The sequence below is a fragment of the Leucoraja erinacea genome, chromosome 30 (genome assembly GCF_028641065.1).
Source record: "Leucoraja erinacea ecotype New England chromosome 30, Leri_hhj_1, whole genome shotgun sequence".
In the NCBI taxonomy this organism is placed as follows: domain Eukaryota; kingdom Metazoa; phylum Chordata; class Chondrichthyes; order Rajiformes; family Rajidae; genus Leucoraja; species Leucoraja erinaceus.
The window spans coordinates 18,716,921-18,736,834 of record NC_073406.1 but is presented as its reverse complement, the minus strand read 5'-3'; the positions used below and the strand labels follow the sequence as shown (position 1 = coordinate 18,736,834).

The 19,914-nt window shown below is 47.4% G+C and overlaps 1 protein-coding gene across 1 annotated transcript in view; it reads right to left on the bottom strand.

Moving 5' to 3' along the window:
- The window catches only part of noc2l (NOC2-like nucleolar associated transcriptional repressor), a 124,566-nt gene that overhangs the window by 91,783 nt on the left and 12,869 nt on the right, over positions 1 to 19,914 (bottom strand). Inside the window, exons 6-11 of the mRNA XM_055659597.1 lie at positions 17,563 to 17,650; positions 15,128 to 15,206; positions 12,288 to 12,398; positions 10,800 to 10,913; positions 10,067 to 10,255; positions 8,257 to 8,396 (exon numbers count right to left, since the gene is read on the bottom strand). Of these exons, the coding sequence (XP_055515572.1) occupies positions 8,257 to 8,396; positions 10,067 to 10,255; positions 10,800 to 10,913; positions 12,288 to 12,398; positions 15,128 to 15,206; positions 17,563 to 17,650 (721 nt within the window). The remainder of the gene's footprint in view (positions 1 to 8,256; positions 8,397 to 10,066; positions 10,256 to 10,799; positions 10,914 to 12,287; positions 12,399 to 15,127; positions 15,207 to 17,562; positions 17,651 to 19,914) is intronic.

Sequence of the window (19,914 nt, the reverse complement as noted above, 5' to 3'; positions counted from 1 at the left end):
GGAATCTTAAAATGGCCCAGCGTCTCCCAGCTGAACGAGGCTAATAGCCACAGAAAATGTCAGCTATACTTGTATCCGATGAATAAATAATAAAAATTATGCAGCGCCCGTAATGTTAAACATCCCCAGGATCAAACAAGATCTGACACGAAAACACACAAAGTGCTGGAGTAACTCAGCGGGTCAGGCAGCATCTCTGCAGAGCATGGATAGGTGATGTTTCGGGTCAAGATCCTTCTTCAGACGGAACTAGGTTCCCGTCCCAAGACGTTACCTACCCATCTTCTTCGGAGACACTGCCTGACCAGCTGAGTTACTCCAGCACTTTGTGTCTTCCTTTGTAAACCAGCATCTGCAGTTCCGCTTTTCTACCTGGCACGTCATGTGGCCCAACCCCACCTCTCTTTCCAGCTTTCTCCCCACCTTGCTTCAACAAGTCTGAAAAAGGGTCCCGAACCGAAACATCGACTGGCTGAGTTAGAGAGAGAGCGAGAAAGAGGGTGAGAAGCATTCTGACCCCATCACCAGTAAGCAATAATGACAAGGGAGTACAGAGACACCGAGGTAGTTCAGTTTAGAGATAGAGTGTGACAACAGACCCTTCGGCCCACCGAGTCCATGCTGTACACTAAAAATAACCTACAGGCTGGGGACAATTTTACAAAAGCCAATCAACCTGCAAACTTACAAGCCTTTGGAATGTGGGAGGAAACCGGAGCAAACCCACGCAGTCACGGGGAGAACGTGCAAACTCCACACAGACAGCACCCTTAGTCAGGATCGAACGCGGGTCTCTGGCGCTGTAAGGCAGCAACTCTACCGCTGAGGTTTGTGCTGTGTCCAGCACACTGGGAGACCTAATATAAAAGTTATGAAAGGCATCGAAAGGCACACAGAGAGTGGTGAATCTCTGGAATTCTCTGCCACAGAAGGTAGTTGAGGCCAGTTCATTTGCTATATTTAAGAGGGAGTTAGATGTGGCCCTTGTGGCTAAAGGGATCAGGGGGTATGGAGAGAAGGCAGATTGGATGATCAGCCATGATCACATTGAATGGCGGTGCAGGCTCGAAGGGCCGAATGCCCTACTCCTGCACCTATTTTCTATATTTCTATTCTATGAAAGGGTGTAGAGTCAGAACCTTTTTCACCAGGATGGTGACGTAAAAACACAGAGGGTGCAACTTCATGGTGAGAGGGGCAAACCTTAAAGCAAATTGAAGTGTTTTTCTTAAGACACAGATGTAGGAATACTGGGAGTGTTATTTCCACAAGAGCGAAGAGGTTTTTAGACACCGAGATGGAAATGCCGGGAATGGAGGAATATGGATCACGTGCAGGCAGAATTTTTTCTTTACAAAAAGGACTCAAAGTGCTGGAGTAACGCAGCAGGTCAGGCAGCATCTCTGAAGAACATGGATAGGTGATATTTCAGGTCTGCTGAGTTACTCCAGCACTGTGTCTTTTTTGTGTATTGACCAGCATCTGCAGTTTCTTATTTCTACATAGACGCAACTCAGAACTTCCTGAAGAAGGGTCTCGACACGACACTTCACCGATTCCTTCTCTCCAGAGATGCTGCCTGTCCGGCTGAGTTACTCCAGCATTTTGTGTCTCCCTTCAGTTTAAACCAGTATCTTACACACTTTGTGTTTCTAAAGATTAGTTTAACTTGGCATCGCGTTCGGCACAGACATTGCGGGCTGAAGTGTCTGGTCCTGTGCTGTGCTTTCGTATGTGTAGGAACAAACTGAAGATGCTAGTTTAAACCGAAGATGGACACAAAACGCTGGAGGTAAGATTCATAAAGCTCCAAGCTTTTGTGTCTCCCTTCTGCACTATTCCAAGTTCTATATGTCGTTGCATTTCAGCCTCCGAGCCGTGCTCCTTGGGTTGAAAGAGGTTGTTTGGAGCATTTGCGGTTCACGCACCCGGCTGCCCGTAACGGCAGCTCACACTGAGCCTGGAGAAACAGAGACAGCATCACCGAAGCAAAGCAGAGGCTGCCCTCTTGTGGCACAGCACCAGAATCACAGGAGATAGACACAAAATGCTGGAGTAACTCAGTGGACAGGCAGCATCTCTGGAGAGAATCCGAAGAAGGGTCTCGACCCAAAATTCCACTCATTCCTTCTCTCCAGAGATGCTGCCTGGCCCGCTGAGGTACTCCCGCATCTTGTGTCCATCTTCGGTGTAAGCCAGCATCTGCAGTTCCTTCCTACCTGAAGCACCGAGCTCTGAGCTCTGAGCCTTTGAAGAGCGTCTTGCACGTTCAAAGATCATCCCGTTGTTAACCCCGACCAGGGCTGATCTTCTCCGAACGTCTAGTAGATGTCAGTTCAAGAGTTGCTCCCACTCAGCAAGACCACATCTTCAATGTGACACAAGAGAGAGAGAGAGAGGGAGAGAGAGAGTTACCAGCATGGCAACAGACCCTTCAGCTCACCAGAGCAGATCCTCCAGCTGATGGTCCGTTTTCACAAGATTGCTGCCTGGATTGAAGGGCTTGAGTTACAGAGAGATTGGTAAGGCTGGGTCTGCTTTCCCCCGAGTGCAGGCCGAGAGGGAGAAAGGTTGACGGGGATCCGAGGGTTGAATGTTTCACAAGCAGTGTTTGCAGGAAGGGCAACAACGTTCAAGAGGCCGTTAACTGAATGAGCAGGGTTAGAAAATGAACCTGGCAGGCATTCACCTCATCGACGCCCCGCATGATTGTATACACCTGGATAAAGTCACCACTGTGAGGAATATCCCCAGCTCCTTCTGAAACCCACCGGTCCCAAGAACATCCTTGCGTCAACCAACCTTGCGCCCTCCACTCTTCGAGATCGCCCCATTCATTCCCTTCGTCCCACTCCCCATTTTGAATAGAACCCACGTCAGTCCAGTACAGGCCCTTCAGCCCACAACGTCTGTGCTGAACATGAAGCCAAGACAAATGAACCTCCACCGCCCACACATGATCCACATCCCTCCATTCCCTGCATATCCATCCATGTTTCTATCTAAAAGCCTCTTAAACGCTACTGTATCTACCTCCGCCACCAACCTTAGCACCAATGCCAGGCACCTACCTCCCTCTGTAAAAAACTGCACCACACATTTCTTTTAAACGTTGCCCCCTCTGAACTTAAAGCTGTGCCCTTTAGTCTTTGATATTTTCCGTTCCATCTGCAATGAGGAAAGGGCACAAACTGAACCGTTAATTCGGTTTCTCCTGCCACAGATGTTGCCTGCACTTCTGCGTGTTTAGTGTTTGCTTCTTATTTCCTAAGTGTTAAGATGATAGATAAAGATGAAACTGAGAAACAACCTAGTGATGTAAATTGGAGAGGTGAAGACTTAACAGTTTGTTTTAGTTTCAGTTTGGAGATGCAGCATAGAATCAGGACCTCCTGCCCACCGAGTCAATGCGGGCCATCGATCACCCTATCCTACTCGTTCTATGTTATCCCACTTTCCCCACTCCTTACACACCAGGGACAATTTACAGAGGGCCAATTAACCTCTGGTAAGAAGAGGCTGACTCGGGAGCTCCGTGCCGCGGAGAGAGTTTCAAACGCCCCGACACGGGAGTTTCAATCACCCCGACCGGGGGCTTTGATCGTTGGCGGCGGGGGCTTTGATCGCGCCTACCACAGATAGTTTGACTGCCCCGACCGTGAGAGAACACGAGGAACTTCTACCACAGTGAGGAATGTGGAATCCACTGTGGTGGATGTTTATGTGGTTGTGTGTCCTTGTTGCTTTTCACTAAGTATGGCTGTATGGTAACTCAAATTTCACTGTACCTTAACTGGTGCATGTGACAATAAACTGGCCTTGAAACCTTGAACCTACAAACCTGCACGTCTATGGGATGTGGGAGGAAAACGGAACAGCCGGAGGAGACTCCTGCAGTCACACGAAGAATGCTCAAACACAGCATGGACAGCATCAGAGGTGAAGACTGAACCCGGGTATCGGGTGCTGTGAGGCAGCAGCTCTACCAACTGCGCCACTGCACCATTGAGGCAATATAGTCCTCATCCTTGTAGTGCCCAAGTGCCAGAGACAAGGTCCACTGGCCTAATGGTGTAGAGGTGAATCCTACAGTGCCCTAGCTTATGGGAGGCCCGTTCGGAAGTCTGATCACCAGGAAGAGAAAACTGTTCCCAAGTCTGGTGGTACGTGCTTCCAAGCTTCTGCACTTTTTGTATCGGACAGGAGCAGCGAGAGGACGGAATGACCGTGGTGGGACAAGTCTTTGATTATGTTGGGTGCTTTCCCCGAGGCAGCGTGAAGTGTAGATGGAGTCACTGGTTGGGATCTGGTCAGGGCTATGTCGACAATTCTCTGCATGTTTTTGTTGCGTTCCCGAGCAGAACTGTACCCAAACCAAGCTGCGATGCTTCCCAACAGAATGCTCTCTACGGCCCGATCACTCGCTAACCTATCACCCTCAGTGTCTACTGCTGAAGCTCGCAAGTTCAAATCCCACAGTGACAGTCACTGGATTGTTTGAATATTTGATGTCTTCAACTAATGTCACCCTCTCTCACACTGGTGCTGATTATAATGGCCACATCAGCCTCAGTGAAGGGGAAGGAATGAGCAAGGGTAGAGTGTTGGTACCGTGAAAGGTTTCCAAATAGGATAACGTGAACACACAGCAGGGGAAGAGTGCACAATTGTGTAACAGCCACAATGGATCATAGAGACATACATCTCCATAGATGCTGCCTGTCCCGCTGAGTTACTCCAGCATTTTGTGTCTATCTTCGATTTAAATCTTTCCTACACAGAGACATACAGCACGGAAACAGGCCCTTCGGCCCACCGAGTCAATACTGACCAATCCCATTATTATTATTCTCCCCACATTCTCATCCACCCTCTCTCACCCCTATGTCTTGCCATTATTTATTATGAATAAGAATATGTGTGTTATGATTGTGTTTATAATTTGTTTGGTTGTTTTGTTGTTTGTCTTTTGCACAAAAGTCCGCGAGCATTGCCACTTTCATTTCACTGCACATCTCGTATGTGTATGTGACAAATAAACTTGACTTGACTTGCCGACGACACCACTGTTGTTGGACGAATCATAGATGGGGATGAGTAGGTTTATAGAAGTGAGATCGACCGACTGACCAAATGGTGCCAGCACAACAACCTGGCTCTCAACGTCAGTAAGACCAAGGATCTGATTGTGGACTCTCGTAGGGGAAGGATGAGGACCCACAATCCTGTTCATATCAATGGGATGATGGTGGAAAGGGTCAAAAACTTCAAATTCCTGGGCATGCATATTTCCGAAGATCTTTCCTGGACCCAGCACACCAATGCAATTAGAAAGAAGGCACAGCAGCAACTCTACTTCCTGAGAAGATTACAGAGATTCGGCATGTCGAAGAGGATTCTCCTAAACATCTACAGGTGCACGGTGGAGAGCATTCTGACTGGTTGCATCGTGGTCTGGTTCGGCAACTTGAACGTTCAGGATCGAAAAAAAACTACAAAAAGTTGTGACCACTGCCCAGTCCATCACCGCCTTTCACCTCCCCAACGTTGAAGGGATCAATCGCAGTCGCTGCCTCAAACAGGCTGCCAAAATCATCAAAGACCCACACCATCCTGGCCACACACTTATCTCACCACTGCCATCAGGAAGAAGGTACAGGAGCCTGAAGACTGTAACGTCCAGGTTCAGGAATAGCTACTTCCCCACAGCCATCGGGCTATTAAACACAACAACGAACAAATAAGGTCTGAGCTGCAAAAGACTATATTATTATTGAACTATATCTGTTATTTATCGAACTTATTATTTTTTTTTCTCTTCCCCCGTTATGTAATATGTTTACATATTCACATATTCTGTTGTGCTGCAGCAAGTAAGAATTTCATTGGCCCACCCGGGACATATGACAATAAAACACTCTTGACTCCTAGATTCTACTCCACAATTAGGCGGGTTATTTTTACAGTGACTAACCTGTACTTATGAACTTATTATGGGTGTCAGAGGCTATGGGGATAAGGCAGGAGAATGGGGTTGAGAGGGAATGACACATCAGCCATGGTTGAATGGCGGATTAGACTCGATGGGCGGGATGGCCTAATTCCACTCCTATCGCTTATGAACTTTACTTTACACATACACCGCGGAAACAGGCCCTTTGGCCGACCGAGTCCACGTCAACCAGCGATCAACCAGTACAACAGCACTATCCTTATAAACTAGGAACAGTTTACAATTTTACCGAAGCCAATTAACCAACAAACCTGTACGACTTTGGAGTATGGGAGGAAACTGGAGCACGCAGGGAAATCCCACGCGGTCACGGGTAGAACGTGCAAACTCTGCACTGACAGCAGCCGTAGTCTGGATTGAACCCGGGTCTCTGGCGCTGTGAGGCGGCAGCTCTACCACTACGCCACTGTAATGCCCGACTTTGGGATGTGGGAGGGAAAGAGTCAGGAGGGTTGAACCATATGTAACGGGAACGGAATTCTTACTAGCTGCGGCTTTGCGGGTTCGTTAATGCAATAACACGACAAATAAATATACGTTGTTCATTCATCAATTAATAATCACTGTTGCTATGCAACCAGACCATAATAGTGCAAAACCAAAGAACATAATGTCACCAAAACAAAGGCCTTAGTAAGGCCTGAGCAACTGGAGGAAACCCACAAGGTCACAACGAGAAGATTCAAACTCCGGGCAGAGAACAACCGAGGCCAAGACTGAACCAGGGTCACTGGCACAGTGGCATCTACTTACAGCAAGCACTATGCACCACCTCCACCTCCCATACTGATGCCGTGACATCAACTCCATCGATAACATGGAAATGATAGTCCTGATAAAACATCCCGAACAATTAATATCGACACAAAAAGCTGGAGTAACTCAGCGGGTCAGACAGCATCTCTGGAGAAAAGGAATAGGCAACGTTTCGGGCCGAGACACTTTCATCCATCTGAAGAACGTCCCAACCCCGAAACGTTGCCTTGTGCTTTTCTCCAGAGGTGCTGCCTGACCCGCTGAGTTACTCCAGCTTTTTGTGTCTATCTTTGGATTAAACCAGCATCTGCAGTTCCTTCCAACTAATATCAACACTTACTTCCTCAACTCCTGAAATGTTCAGGATAGTTTAGTTTAGAGATACAGTGTAGAAACAGGCCCTTCAGCCCACCAAATCCATGCCGACCAGTAATCCCTGTGCACACTAACACTATCCTACACACACACACACAAGGGACAATTTACAATAACACCAAGCCAATTAATCTACAAAACAGTACGTCTTTAGTGTGGGAGGAAACCGGAGCACCCTGGGAAAACCCTCCCGTTCAGCCCCATTTCCCCATGGAATTGTTGCAAAAATCAAGGATTTACTAGGACTGTCAAGAGGACTTCTGTCTCACAGGAGTAACTCAGTGGGTCAGGCAGCATCTCTGGAGAACAGGAATAGGTGACGTTTCAGGCCAGGATCCTTCTTCAGACTGAATCAAGATCGACTGAATTTTCAGAGTGACAGAAGAGACTGGAGCCAAAGCATCATGTAATCACGTTCTCCAGCTGACCTAACATAACCTGCTGAGTTACTCCAGTACTTCGTCTCTTTTTTTTTTTTTATATGCCAGCATCTGCAGTTCCTGGTTTAGTTCAGTTTTGTTCAAATTTGAGAAAGCGTGGAAACAGGCCCTTCGACCCGCCACGTCCATGCCGACCATCAACTCCTCGTACTATGTTATTCCACTTTTACATCTCTCCAATTTACAGAAGCCAATTCACTTCCAAACCTGTACATCTTTGAGAGGTGGGAGGAAACCCGAGCGCCCAGAGAAAACCAGCGCAGTCACAGGGAGAGCTTGCAAACTCCACACAGACAGCACCCGAGGTCAGGATCGAACCCAGGTCTCTGGCGCTGAGGCAGTGGCTCTACCCGCTGCGTGGCCGTACCACCTTTGCTGCAAAGGGAATGCAGGCAGGTGGGACTAGTGCAGATGGGACATGTTGGTCGGTGTGGGCAAGTTGGTCTGAAGGGGGCGTTTCTACACCGTAAGACTCGTTGACACAATGACCTGGTCGAGCACCATACGGCGCTCAGTGTGTTGGCAAGGAGTCAGCGGTGGGAAGGAACTGCAGAGGCTGGTTTAAATCGCAGCTTGACTGAGATGCGCGTCTCTGAAGAAAAGTCAGAGACGCTGCCTGTCCCGCTGAGTTACTCCAGCATTGTGCGTCCATTACCAGTTAGTACCACTCACTTGATGCAGCCGATGATAACCTGCGTTAAAGGGTAGATGAGCGGCTCCAGAACGTCGTTGGGGTAAACCGTACTCAGCAGACGACACCACAGAAACAAGCAGTGAACGAACTGCCAGTTGTAGACAGACTGATAAGTCTCCTGCAAATAAAGACACACCAGTAGTGAAGTGAGAGAATCAAAATATTCTTAAAGCAACTTGGCAGCTAACAACCCAACGCTATGAATATTAATTTCACCAACTTCCAGTAACCCTTGCTTTCCCTCTCTCCATCCCTCCCCCACCCTAATTCTCCAACTAGTCTCACTGTCCTTCTGATTAATATTAATATCACCTTCCCCTCAGCTAACAATGAACCATTCTGCATTTCCTTAGCATCTGCTTTGATCTGCCGTTTTCACACCTTACCCCTCCATATCTCCAGACTCTCCCCCGACTCAGAAGAAGGGTCTCGACCCGAAACGTCACCCATTCCTTCCCTCCAGAGACGCTGTCTGATCCGCTGAGTTACTCCAGCATTTTGTGTCTACCTTCAAGTTATAATCTTATTTGAATCTACGGGGGACAGTCGGAGCCACCATTACGCAGCAGCAGAGACCCAAGCTAAACCCTGACCCCCTTCGGTGCTGTCTGCGTGGAGTTTGCACATTAACCACCGGGTGGCGCCAACAATGGCTGCCTCTCCAACAGTCTGACTGCCCCTTGTTGTCTTCCTTGTTGTTTTAATAGTGTGTGTTAAATGTATGTTTTTAGTGTTCTTTAGCTTGTTTTATGTGGGAGGGGTGGGGGAAGGGGTTGGGGGAAACTTTTTCTAATCTCTTGCCTCGACGGAGATGCCGTTTTTTCCGTATCATATCTCTGTCCGCACTGCAGCCTAACATCGAGGAGTTGGCGGCCTTTTGCTGGAGACCGACTTCGAGAGCTTCGCCACGGCAGCCTGCGGACTTAACATTACAGAGCTGGTGATCCCCGTCGGTGATCGACTTTGGGGCTCCAACCCCGGGTTGCTGCGGACTTTAACATCATGGAGCTCGAGGTCTCTGGTTGGAGACTGACTTCGGAAACTCCAACCCATAGGAGCTTTGACCACCCTGACCGCAATAAAATAAAGAGGAAGAAGATTGGACTTTATTGCCTTCCCTCAGTGGGGAATGTGGGGAATCCGCTGTGGTGGATGTTTATGTTAACTTTTAAGTAGTTGTGCCTTGTTTATTTTGTGTGGCTGCAGGGTAATTAGTATATCACCGTACCTTAACTGGTGACACTAAAAGACATTTGAAACCTTTAAATAGCAAACGCAGCCACTAACGTTTTTAAGGATTGAAAGGAGTTGTGCGGGTCAAGTTTTTTTACACAGAGGGTGATGAACGAGCTGGCGTACGTTGCCACGGGTGGTGGTGGAGGCAGGCACGACAGTGGCATTTAGGAGACTCTTGGGTAGGCAATTATTCAATTGTAGCGGCACCTAGTGGAGGCCTGGGGAATCAGAAGCCCTCGCTGTTGGCTGGCGTGGTCACGGGAGTGTTTCCGCGCGCGGGCTTTTCATTCATGAATTCATTCATTCAAGCTTCACCCTGTTTTCGAAGGAGCTTTGTTATTTTTGCTGTTTAAAATTTGCTCTTAAATCGCTTTTGTTACCGTTAAAAATAAAGAATTCTACTTTACTCGATCGGCTCGACTTGCCAAACAATGATCTCTCAGGGTTCTGCTGAAATACTCAACTCTGCCACCAGTTGGCAGTAGAAATAAAGAATTGAGTCTTAAAGAGAAAACATTTGTTATTTGACAAAAGCTAGAGTGAACGCGTTACCTTTTTCTTCAGGGTCATGGCGTTGCGGAGATGAATCGCTAGCTGCCGGATGTAGATGAAGGCGTGCTGGTAGGTCGCCTGATGGTCCAAGGCGTACATCTCCGTTAAGCTGCGCTGCATGAAGTTAATCATGGGCAGCACGTTCGGGGAGGTAAATTTACAGTTCTTCACGTAAGCCACGTACATTTGCTGGAGAAAGACACAGAGGGCAAGATTAGACCAGCGCCATCTTTGCAGCCGCAAGAATTTTTGAACTGAGAATTTACTTTCTCACATTCACAGTGAATGGCGGTGCTGGCTTGAAGGGCCGAATGGCCTAGTCCCGCACCTATTGTCTATAACATGGTGCAGAAATCCCCAAAAAGTTAATCTGCAAGTCGAATTGGTAGTAAGGCAGGCAAATGCAATGCTCGCATTTATATCAAGATGACGGATTAGAAAAAACAGGGCTGTAATGCTGGAGTTTCAGCTCACTTTCCACGGATTCAGAGAACAGTAAATCTGCTTACTGTGCATCAGGCCTGCTCCCTCGAACGTCCAGGACTCACATGGGACCCAGTTTTAGTCATAGGGTCGTTCAGCAAAGAAACAGGCCCTTCAGCCCAACTTGCCTATGCTGGACAAGGTCCCCGCCTGTTAGTCCCATTCACTCTCGTATCCCGCCAAATCTTTTCTATCCATGTGCTTGTGTTAGATCAGATCGATCTTTTATTTAAACAAATACAGTCATTACCTTCAGCACCAGATTGAGGTAAACGTCCTGCTTGTCCCTGGATATCTTGTTGAGGATTAGAAAGGCCAGCACTCGCACTGTCTCCTCTCCCGTGCTCCACTGCATGACCACTTGCTGAAAGGTGGCAGAGTAGAAGATGGATCCATTAGCGGGAAACCAAGAGCTTTATTAGAAACTCATCACATAACTGGCTGCAACGCTCATTAAAGTCGCCAAACAAAGTAGTTTGCACCATTAACCCTTCTCATCTTTCTCAAAGATACGAGATCTTTCTCATGTTAGAATATTGAACATAGACACAAAAAGCTGGAGTAATTCAGCGGGCGGGACAGGCAGCATCCCCGGAGAGAAGGAACAGGTGACGTTTCGGGTCGAGACACTTCTTCAGACTGAGAGCCGGGGAGAGGGAGTCTAGAGATATGGATGGGGTAAGGTGTGAAAACAACAGATCAAAGCAGACGATGGTTAGGAAATGTAGAATGGTTCATTGTTAGGTGAGGGGGGGGGGGGGGGGGGGGGGGGGGGAGGGGGAAGGTGACAATCAGTAATATGAATCAGAAGGACAGTGGAACCAGTTGGAGAACTAGGGTGGGGGAGGGATGGCGAGAGGTTCTTGATGCAAGAGATATCAAAACTCGTACCGTTGGGATGTTAGCTGCCCAAGCGAAATTACATAACAAAGGTGAAATATCAAATACTGATTGATAATAGACCTTTCAGCCCACAGAGTCCCTGCCAACCACTGAACACCCATTCACTCTAGTTACGAATAGTCAAACATACGAACATATGGAGAAAAGCATTTTTGTTGCGTGTTTTCCAATCAACATCCACTCCCTGCATATGTGGGACAATTTACAGAAGGCTAAATAACCTACAGGCCTGCACGTCTTTGGAATGTAGGAGGAAAGCGGAACAAGCGGAGGAAACCCAGGCCGTCACAGGGAGAACGTGCAAACTCCACACAGACAGCACCCGAGGTCGGGATCGAACCCGGCTGCACCAACTGTGCCGTGGGTTTTATACTCTGCAATGGTAAAAGGTTAAATCCCAGGATGGCGGGACTGTCATATGCTGAGAGAATGGAGCAGCTGGGCTTGTACACCCTGCCGTTTAGAAGGATGAGAGGGAATCTCATTGAAAGAGATATAAGATTGTTATGGGTTTAGACACGCTAGAGGCAGGAAACATGTTCCCGATGTTGGGGGAGTCCAGAATCAGGGGCCACAGTTTAAGAATAAGGAGTAAGCCATTTAGACCAGAGACGAGGAAACACTTTTTCTCACAGAGAGTGGCGAGTCTGTGGAATTTATCAAACTGAAAGTAGAGATGGGGTAGGAAAATAAACTGGAGGTTTGAAAAGGCCAGAATAAATCAGGGCTGACCACAGATGACCTCAGGAAGGGTGGAGCCCACATTGAGTTGAACTCCCTCTGATAGATTTTCCTTTCCTGACAACCATTCAAACAAGTGGGAATTAAGACTTGCCTTCAGGAGAATGCGGGAGTGTTTTGGGAAGCAGAGGTAGTAAGGTACCAGGTCATTCATGTGTCGGAGGACTGCACTAACCACCGAGACTTCGGTCAAACTGGACAGCAGCTGAAAAGAAAAGAGGAAATGGTTATGTTGCATCTGAACGTTTGTGATAGCCTTTAACTTACTCCACTGGAAACCTCCACACAGATGGTTCACTCCTGCATTGAGTTGATCCACCTTTGATATTGAGCATCTATCTTTGATATCACCTCTCACAAACTACAGTGAATAGAGTTCCATCTGGCCTGTGCCCTCTTCTTGCTGCCACCATCAGGCAGGAGAGACGGAAGCCTGAAGTCCCACACCACCAGGTTCAGGAACAGCTACTATCATCGCGGGTCAGCGTTCCTGAACCGACCTGCACAACCCTAATCGTACCTCAGCTACGGAAGACTCCAGGCCAATTCTTGAATAGTTGTGTGCTAGTTCAGTTTGGAGATACTGCGTGGAAACAGGCCCTTCGGCCCACCAAGTCCACACTGACCAGCGATCCCCGCACACTAACACTATCCTACACACAGTAGGGACAATTTACATTTATACCAAGCCAATTAGCCTGCACACCTTTACATCTTTGGAGTGTGGGAGGAAACAGAAGATCTTGGAGAAAACCCAGTTAGAACGTACAACCTCTGTACGGACAGCACCCGTAGATCGGTCTCTGGTGCTGCAAGCTCTGTAAGGCAGCAACTCTACTGCTGCACCACTAGGCTGCCCACTAATTCATGTTTCTGCACAGGCTTTTCATTCTCACCATCTTGCTGAATTAGATGTAATTTATATACAATTATATACATAACCGTGGCATCGGTCATCAGGACAGATCAATGATGAACGCCCTGGCATGCACAGTAAGGTGGACTCACCCCATGGCCATCATCCAGAGACAAACAAGAGGATATAGAATCATCCCCACAGCTTCCTCTCCTCTTTCCCTTCTGGGGTCCAGTGTTCATAAGGGGCAGGTCTGTACGATCGGGTTAATTGGTCCAATAATCCTTAATTGGACCTGGCTGTGGCTTGTTTGCCAGTGGGGCCGTGAGGGGAGCGGATCTTAAAGGGGACATGTCATCATGTAACGTTCTTGTCCACTCTCAGAGTCTATGTGTCTATGATGCTGCTGCAAGCAAGATTTTCGATATGCTGGAGTAACTCAGAGGGACAGGCAGCATCTCTGGCGAGAAGGAACGGCTGACATTTCAGGTCGAGACCCTTCTTCAGACTGAAGAAGGGTCTCAACCTGAAACACCCATTCCATCTATCCGGAAATGCCGCCTGTCCCACTGAGTTACTCCAGTATTTTGTGTCTACCTTCGGTTTAAAACAGCATCCGCAGTTCCTTCCTACAGCAAGATTTTCCATTGTAGCATACCTCCCGGTGCCAGGGCATCTGACAATAAACTCAATTTGACTGTCGTAAAACCAACTGTCGAGTTCACCAACGCGCCTGTCCTAACCCTTCTGGTCTGACCTATATGCGCCTCAAGACCAATAGCAACTATAGACCTCGTACAAACACTGGAGTAACTCAGCGGGTCAGACAGCATCTTTGGTGAAAAAGGAATAGGTGATGTGTTATGCCGAGACCTTTTGTCAGACCGAGAGTCAGGGAAAAAAAAAGATAAAAGGGTTGTAGATTGATGATGTATGTGATAAGCCAGCATCACTAACTCCACCCCACTATAATACTTATACTAACACTCATCCCAGCACTGCAGCTCAAGCAGCTAGGATGCACTGACAACTTGTCGGCCTCAACACTGCTAAGTATCAAGTGCTCATTAAAGATGTGTTTAAATTATACACTGGCTCTAGCTCTTGTTTACCCAAAACGTCACCCATTCCTTTCCTCCAAAGATGCTGCCTGACCCGCTGACTTACTGAAGCTTTCTGTGTCTATCTTCGGTTTAAACCCGCATCTGCAGTTCCTTCCTGCACACATAGACCTTATATGGTCTTTAATTGCCCTCTTAAAGGGCCCAGTAATCCACTCAGGTCGAGGGTGAATGAGAAAAGACAGGAAATGATGACCTTTTCTATCGCCTCCCGTAAATGACCTTTTACATTTTAAATTCCTTCCACACATATCTTGACTGCTGACTTTGAAATCTATATTTATTGAATTTGTCTCTTCCTCTGCAACTTTAAAACTCAACATATTCTTTCTTCATACAAGCATCCCTTTATTCCAGGAATCCTGATGAAGCATTAGATCAAAATAACTGCAGAATTGTTCAATACCATTTAAAAGAAACAGTTAATCCCAGGATTTACGTTTGTAACTTAAAAGACACTTGGGACAGATACAGGGATAGGAAAGATTCTCTGCCTCAGAGGGCGGTGGAGGCCGGTTCTCTAGATGCTTTCAAGAGAGAGCTAGGTAGGGCTTAAAAATAGTGGAGTCACGGCTCTTTTCTTCTCTATCTTAACCCGTCTCATTTTCTCTGTTAAATTTGAAACAAGAAGTTGTACATGAACTGTAATATCTCGTTATGTATTAGGTACTTATGTACTACATTATTGTACTTACTTCTAATAAAAAATATGAAATAAATAAATAAATTGAGAAGTGGAGTCAGGGGATATTGGGAGAAGGCAGGAAATGGGGTACTGATTGGGGATGATCAGCCATGATCACATTGAATGGCGGTGCTGGCTCGAAGGGCCGAATGACCTATTCCTGCACCTATTGTCTATTTCGAGGGATATGGGGAAAACGTGAATAAATGGGAGTATCTTGTATGTGGGCATGCATGGATGAGTTGGGCCGAAGGGCCTGTTTTCTCCCTTACCTGGATAAGGCCGGCCAGGTAAACACTCACATCTTGTCGGACCTTCTGCCATTGGGAGCTGCTGGAGGGTAGTAATAACCTAGGAGACACAAGCAAAGTCATTGAAGGTACCAACACAATAGGCAGTATACAGGTGGTTGGGCAACGTGATGCTACAAACAGTGTCTGCCACATCCAATGACTGGAAGCCTCAGCCCTTCCTCCCTACTCACACCCTGCCTTCCCCCCCCAACCCTAAAACACACTCACAATACAAACCTGACGTCGGGCTCTTTTGATGCAATATCCTTAAGCCCATCAACCATTTACATGGGACGAGGCCACTGCAGGAATCTTAATTTAGGAGCGTTCACTTTCACCGCAATAAAATTACCAACAATAGTCGTGCATGTGGGATACAGGCAGGATCAGCATTTAGTGGAATTGTTTGCAACAGATGGCCATGGAGGCCAAGTCAATGGATACTTTTACGGCAGAGATAGATATATTCTTGATTCGCATGGGCATCAGAGGTTACAGGGAGAAGACAGGAGAATGGGGTTGAGAGGGAAAGATAGATCAGCCATGATTGAATGGCAGAGTAGACTTGATGGGCCGAATGGCCTAATTCTGCTCCTGTCACTTATGAACTTATTACCCATATTACACCCCTAATTAACCTTGAAACCACCTTCTTGGTATTTTGGCAAGGCTATGCTTACAGTGCTGTTTGATAGGAATCCCAAGACTTAGAACTAGGAATTCTCTGTGGAATTCTCTGCCTCAGAGGGCGGTGGAGGCCGGTTCTCTAGATACCTTCAAGAGAGAGCTAGATAGGGCTCTTAAAGATAGCGGGGTCAGGGGATATGGGAAGAAGGCAGGAAAGGGGTACTGATTGGGGATGATCAGCCATGATCACATTGAATGGCGGTGCTGGCTTGAAGGGCCGAATGGCCTACTCCTGCGTCTATTGTCTATTGAATGAAGGAGCAACAATACATTTCAAGGATACACAAGACACAAGAGATATGGTCCATATCTCTCCAAACCTGTCCAATCCATGTACCTGTCAATGTTTCTTAAATGTTGGGATAGTCCCAGCCTCAACTACCTCCTCTGGCAGCATGTTCCATACATCTACCACCCTTTGTTTCAAAATGTTACCCCCTCAGATTCCTATTAAAACCTTTCCCCTTCACCTTGAACCCATGTCCTCGATATCCCTACTCTGGTCAAGAGACTCTGTGCATCTACCCGATCTATTCCTCTCACGATTTTATACACCTCTATAAGATCACACCTCATCTTCCTGTGCTCCAAGAATAGAGACCCAGCCTACTCAACCTCTCCCTATAGATCACCCTCTAGTCCTGGCAACATCCTCATAAATCTTTTCTGAACCCTTTCAAGCGTGACAATACCTTTCGTATAACATGGTGCCCAGAACTGAGTACAGTATTCCAAGTGCAGTCTCGCCAACGCCTTATACAACTGCAACATGACCTCCCAACTCATCGACGTGCCTTGTAGATGGTGCATAGGCTTTGGTGTGTCAGAAGATGACTCACCTACTGCAGGAAACTCAGCATCTAACCGCATCGCTACAGTACAGAGCACCTATGGTGCAAAGGGAGCACCATATGATCCGTCTGCATTTTTAAACGTGTTGTCTTTAAGTTATGAAGCTTCGGGTGAACATTGTTAACCCGACACATAAATTAAATAACCTTCTGCAGGAAGGAACTGCAGATGCTCAGTTTACATATATTAATATGGATGAGTATCGCATTGCCCCCTTTCATCTGGGTTTTCACACCTTACCCTTCAAAATCTCCATGTCTCCCTCTCCCGACTCTCACTCTGAGGAAGGGTCTTGACCCGAAACGTCACCTATTCCTTCTCTGAAGGGATGCTGCCTGTCCCGCTGAGTTACTTCAGCATTTTGTGTCCATCTTCAATTAACAAATCTTGCTGAGTTATCCGGCATTTCGTGTTTATCGCTGAGATGCTCCTGAATTTTGTGTCTATCATGCTATGTTACTCCAGCAGTTTCTGTTTATCACTCCAGAGATGCTGCAGGTGCCGCTGAGTTACTCCAGCAGTTTGTGTCTATCTTCGGTGTACACCGGCATCTGCAGTTCCTTCCTACGCATCAACTATTTCCCACAACACAGATACGGAGTATTACAGATACTAATTTGTTTTAATTCAAAAACTCAAATGACCCTATTAAATACTAAAGCTGAGGACTGCAACATCAAAGGACCCTTGTGGGAATAAGCAACAAGTGGCTGAAAAAGTGATTTTGGTTTGCACCGGTTACTGTGAAAGAATAGGTCTGTTGTAGACTCTGGTGCAAGAGCCTGCCATGGTCACAACTAAAATGTGTTATTAATTTTTAATATTAACACACACACCCGCTTCGAAAGATTGTACCCGGAATTTCAGCAACTTACCTCTTTTTTCCATCTGGTTTCAACTGAAGGACTTTCTGCAGAGCAGGGAGAAGATCCTGAATGCAGAACGACACCAGGGCATTGAAAACTGTGTGGAAATAAGATGACACAAGTCATTGCTTTGCTGGGAGAACAGTGCTGGAGTAACTCAGCGGGACAGGCAGCATCTCTAGGGAGTTCGGGGGGGGAACGGTCTCTGCAGAAAGCAGAAACGGGCGTGTGCGTCTCTCTGTATGTGTGTGACTGTGTTCCTGTCTGTCTGTGTCTGTGTTCCTGTGTGTGTCTGTGCCCCTCTGTGTGTGTCTGTGCCCCTCTGTGTGTGTCTGTGCCCCTCTGTGTGTGTGTGTGTGTGTGCGCGTGTGTGTCTGTGACCGTGTGTGTGTGTGTGTCCATATGTGTGTGACTGTGTTCCTGTCTGACTGCGTCTGTGTTCCTGTGTGTGTCTGTGCCCCTCTGTGTGTGTCGGTGCCCGTCTGTGTGTGTGTGTGTCTGTGTTCCTGTCCGTGTTCCTCTGCCTGTATCTGTGGCCCTCGCTGCATGTCCGTACATGTGCCTGTATGTGTGTGTGTGTGCGTGTGCGTGTGTGTGCGTGCGCGCGTGCGTGTGTGTGTGCGCGTGCACACATGAGCAATTCACATGCTCTTCCTGTGACACCTCTGTTACCCTGGTGCTCCGATTTACACCTCAAAAACATGCTGACGTGCAACTTACCCGATCAGTGTAACTTGCCTCTAGTGTGTAGGTGGTTGGCAGGAAAATCAGCGGGTAGATGGGAATGTGCAAGGGAATTGTTGTATGGAAATAAGTCTGGGAGCGCTCCGAGAGCCAGCACAGATTTGACGGGCCAAATAGCCTCCTTCACCATCATAAGAATTAGTGGAGAGGGAAGGCAGCTGGTATAAAGGGAGAGGGGAAGGGGTAAGTTAGAGGTCAGTGAATCCCTCGATTCTCCTCTCTGTACACCAGCTATCTTTCCTCCCCACTCTCAGTCCTGATAAAATGCTGACAATTCCTGTCTCACCACAAATGCCGCTCAACCTGCTGCTTGTTATTTTGCTCCAGATTCCAGCATCCGCATTCTCTCGTCACGCACTCCAAATGATACGCTTTTGCCCATAACTCGTTGGGAAGCAGAATTTAACATGCCGGATAGCACCGGCTCAATGGGCCGAAGGGCCCGTTTCCAAGCCGGGCGAGTCTTTGATTGATTGGAAAGCTACTGTAAAATGCCCCTAGTGTAGGGCAGTGGTCCTTAACCTTTTTGGCATACGTACGCTCATACGCGAAGAAAACACTGTATGTGGTATGTACCTTTGTTAGATTCCTAAAAATGGGCTCAACAAATGGAAATGTTATTTATGACCCCTTCATGTCCCCCGGTAAAGCCCCAAACGACCCCCCCATCGGGGTCCCGACCCCAAGGTTAAGGGCCACTGGTGTAGGGAACGGATGAGAAAGTGGGATAGTCGGCATGGACTCAATGGGCTGAAGGGCCTGTTTCCATGCTTTCAATCAATCGACCCAACCCCAACAGCAAGATTATTTCCCCAGCTTTAGACTCTGCAGCCTGAAGATCTCTCAGCATCCACCAGTCTGTTCCTGTGCAAACTATATCCATTTCAGTGAGAGAGGGAAAAGATTTTGTAGGGAACCCAAGGTGCAACATTTGGTAAAGAGCTGCAAGTGAAGAGAGACCAGGCTCTGTTTTTTTTTTCTCACCTCCAGCATGTCACCTCTCCCCATCCCCTACTTACAGTCTGAAGAGGGGTCTGGACCCAAAACAACAGCCATCCTTATCCCCCAGAGATGCTGCCTGAGACACTGAATTAAACCCCTGTGTCACGGTGCGAGTCCACCCACGAGTGATCCAGAGTATAAAACAAATCAAACGTTAGAATTAACGTAGCAGGAACATCGGAACTCGTAGCGCTAATGGCGGGTACTCGGGAAACTTGTTAAAATGAAAATCTTTCAACATGATGAACGATTTCCATGTGTCAAATTTACACTTGAAGCAAAATGTTTAAACTTTTAAACTCGTTGTAAGGACGTAGCAGCCCGTGAGTTTACCGTAGTGACTCGTGAGTCTACCGTAGGCACTCTTTATCTCAGCGGGACAGACAGCATCTTTGGAGAGAAGGAATGGGTGACGGGATGACGCTACCAAAATTCCGCTGCGTCTTTGTGTTACTCCAGCGTCATATTGAAAGATTTTCACGAGTTAACAAGTTTCCCCGAGTACCCGCCGTTAGCGTTACGAGTTCCGACGTTCCCGCTACGTTAATTCTACGTGATTACCACGAGTTTGATTTGTTTGAAACTCGGGGTCTCTCGTGGGTGGACTCGCACCGT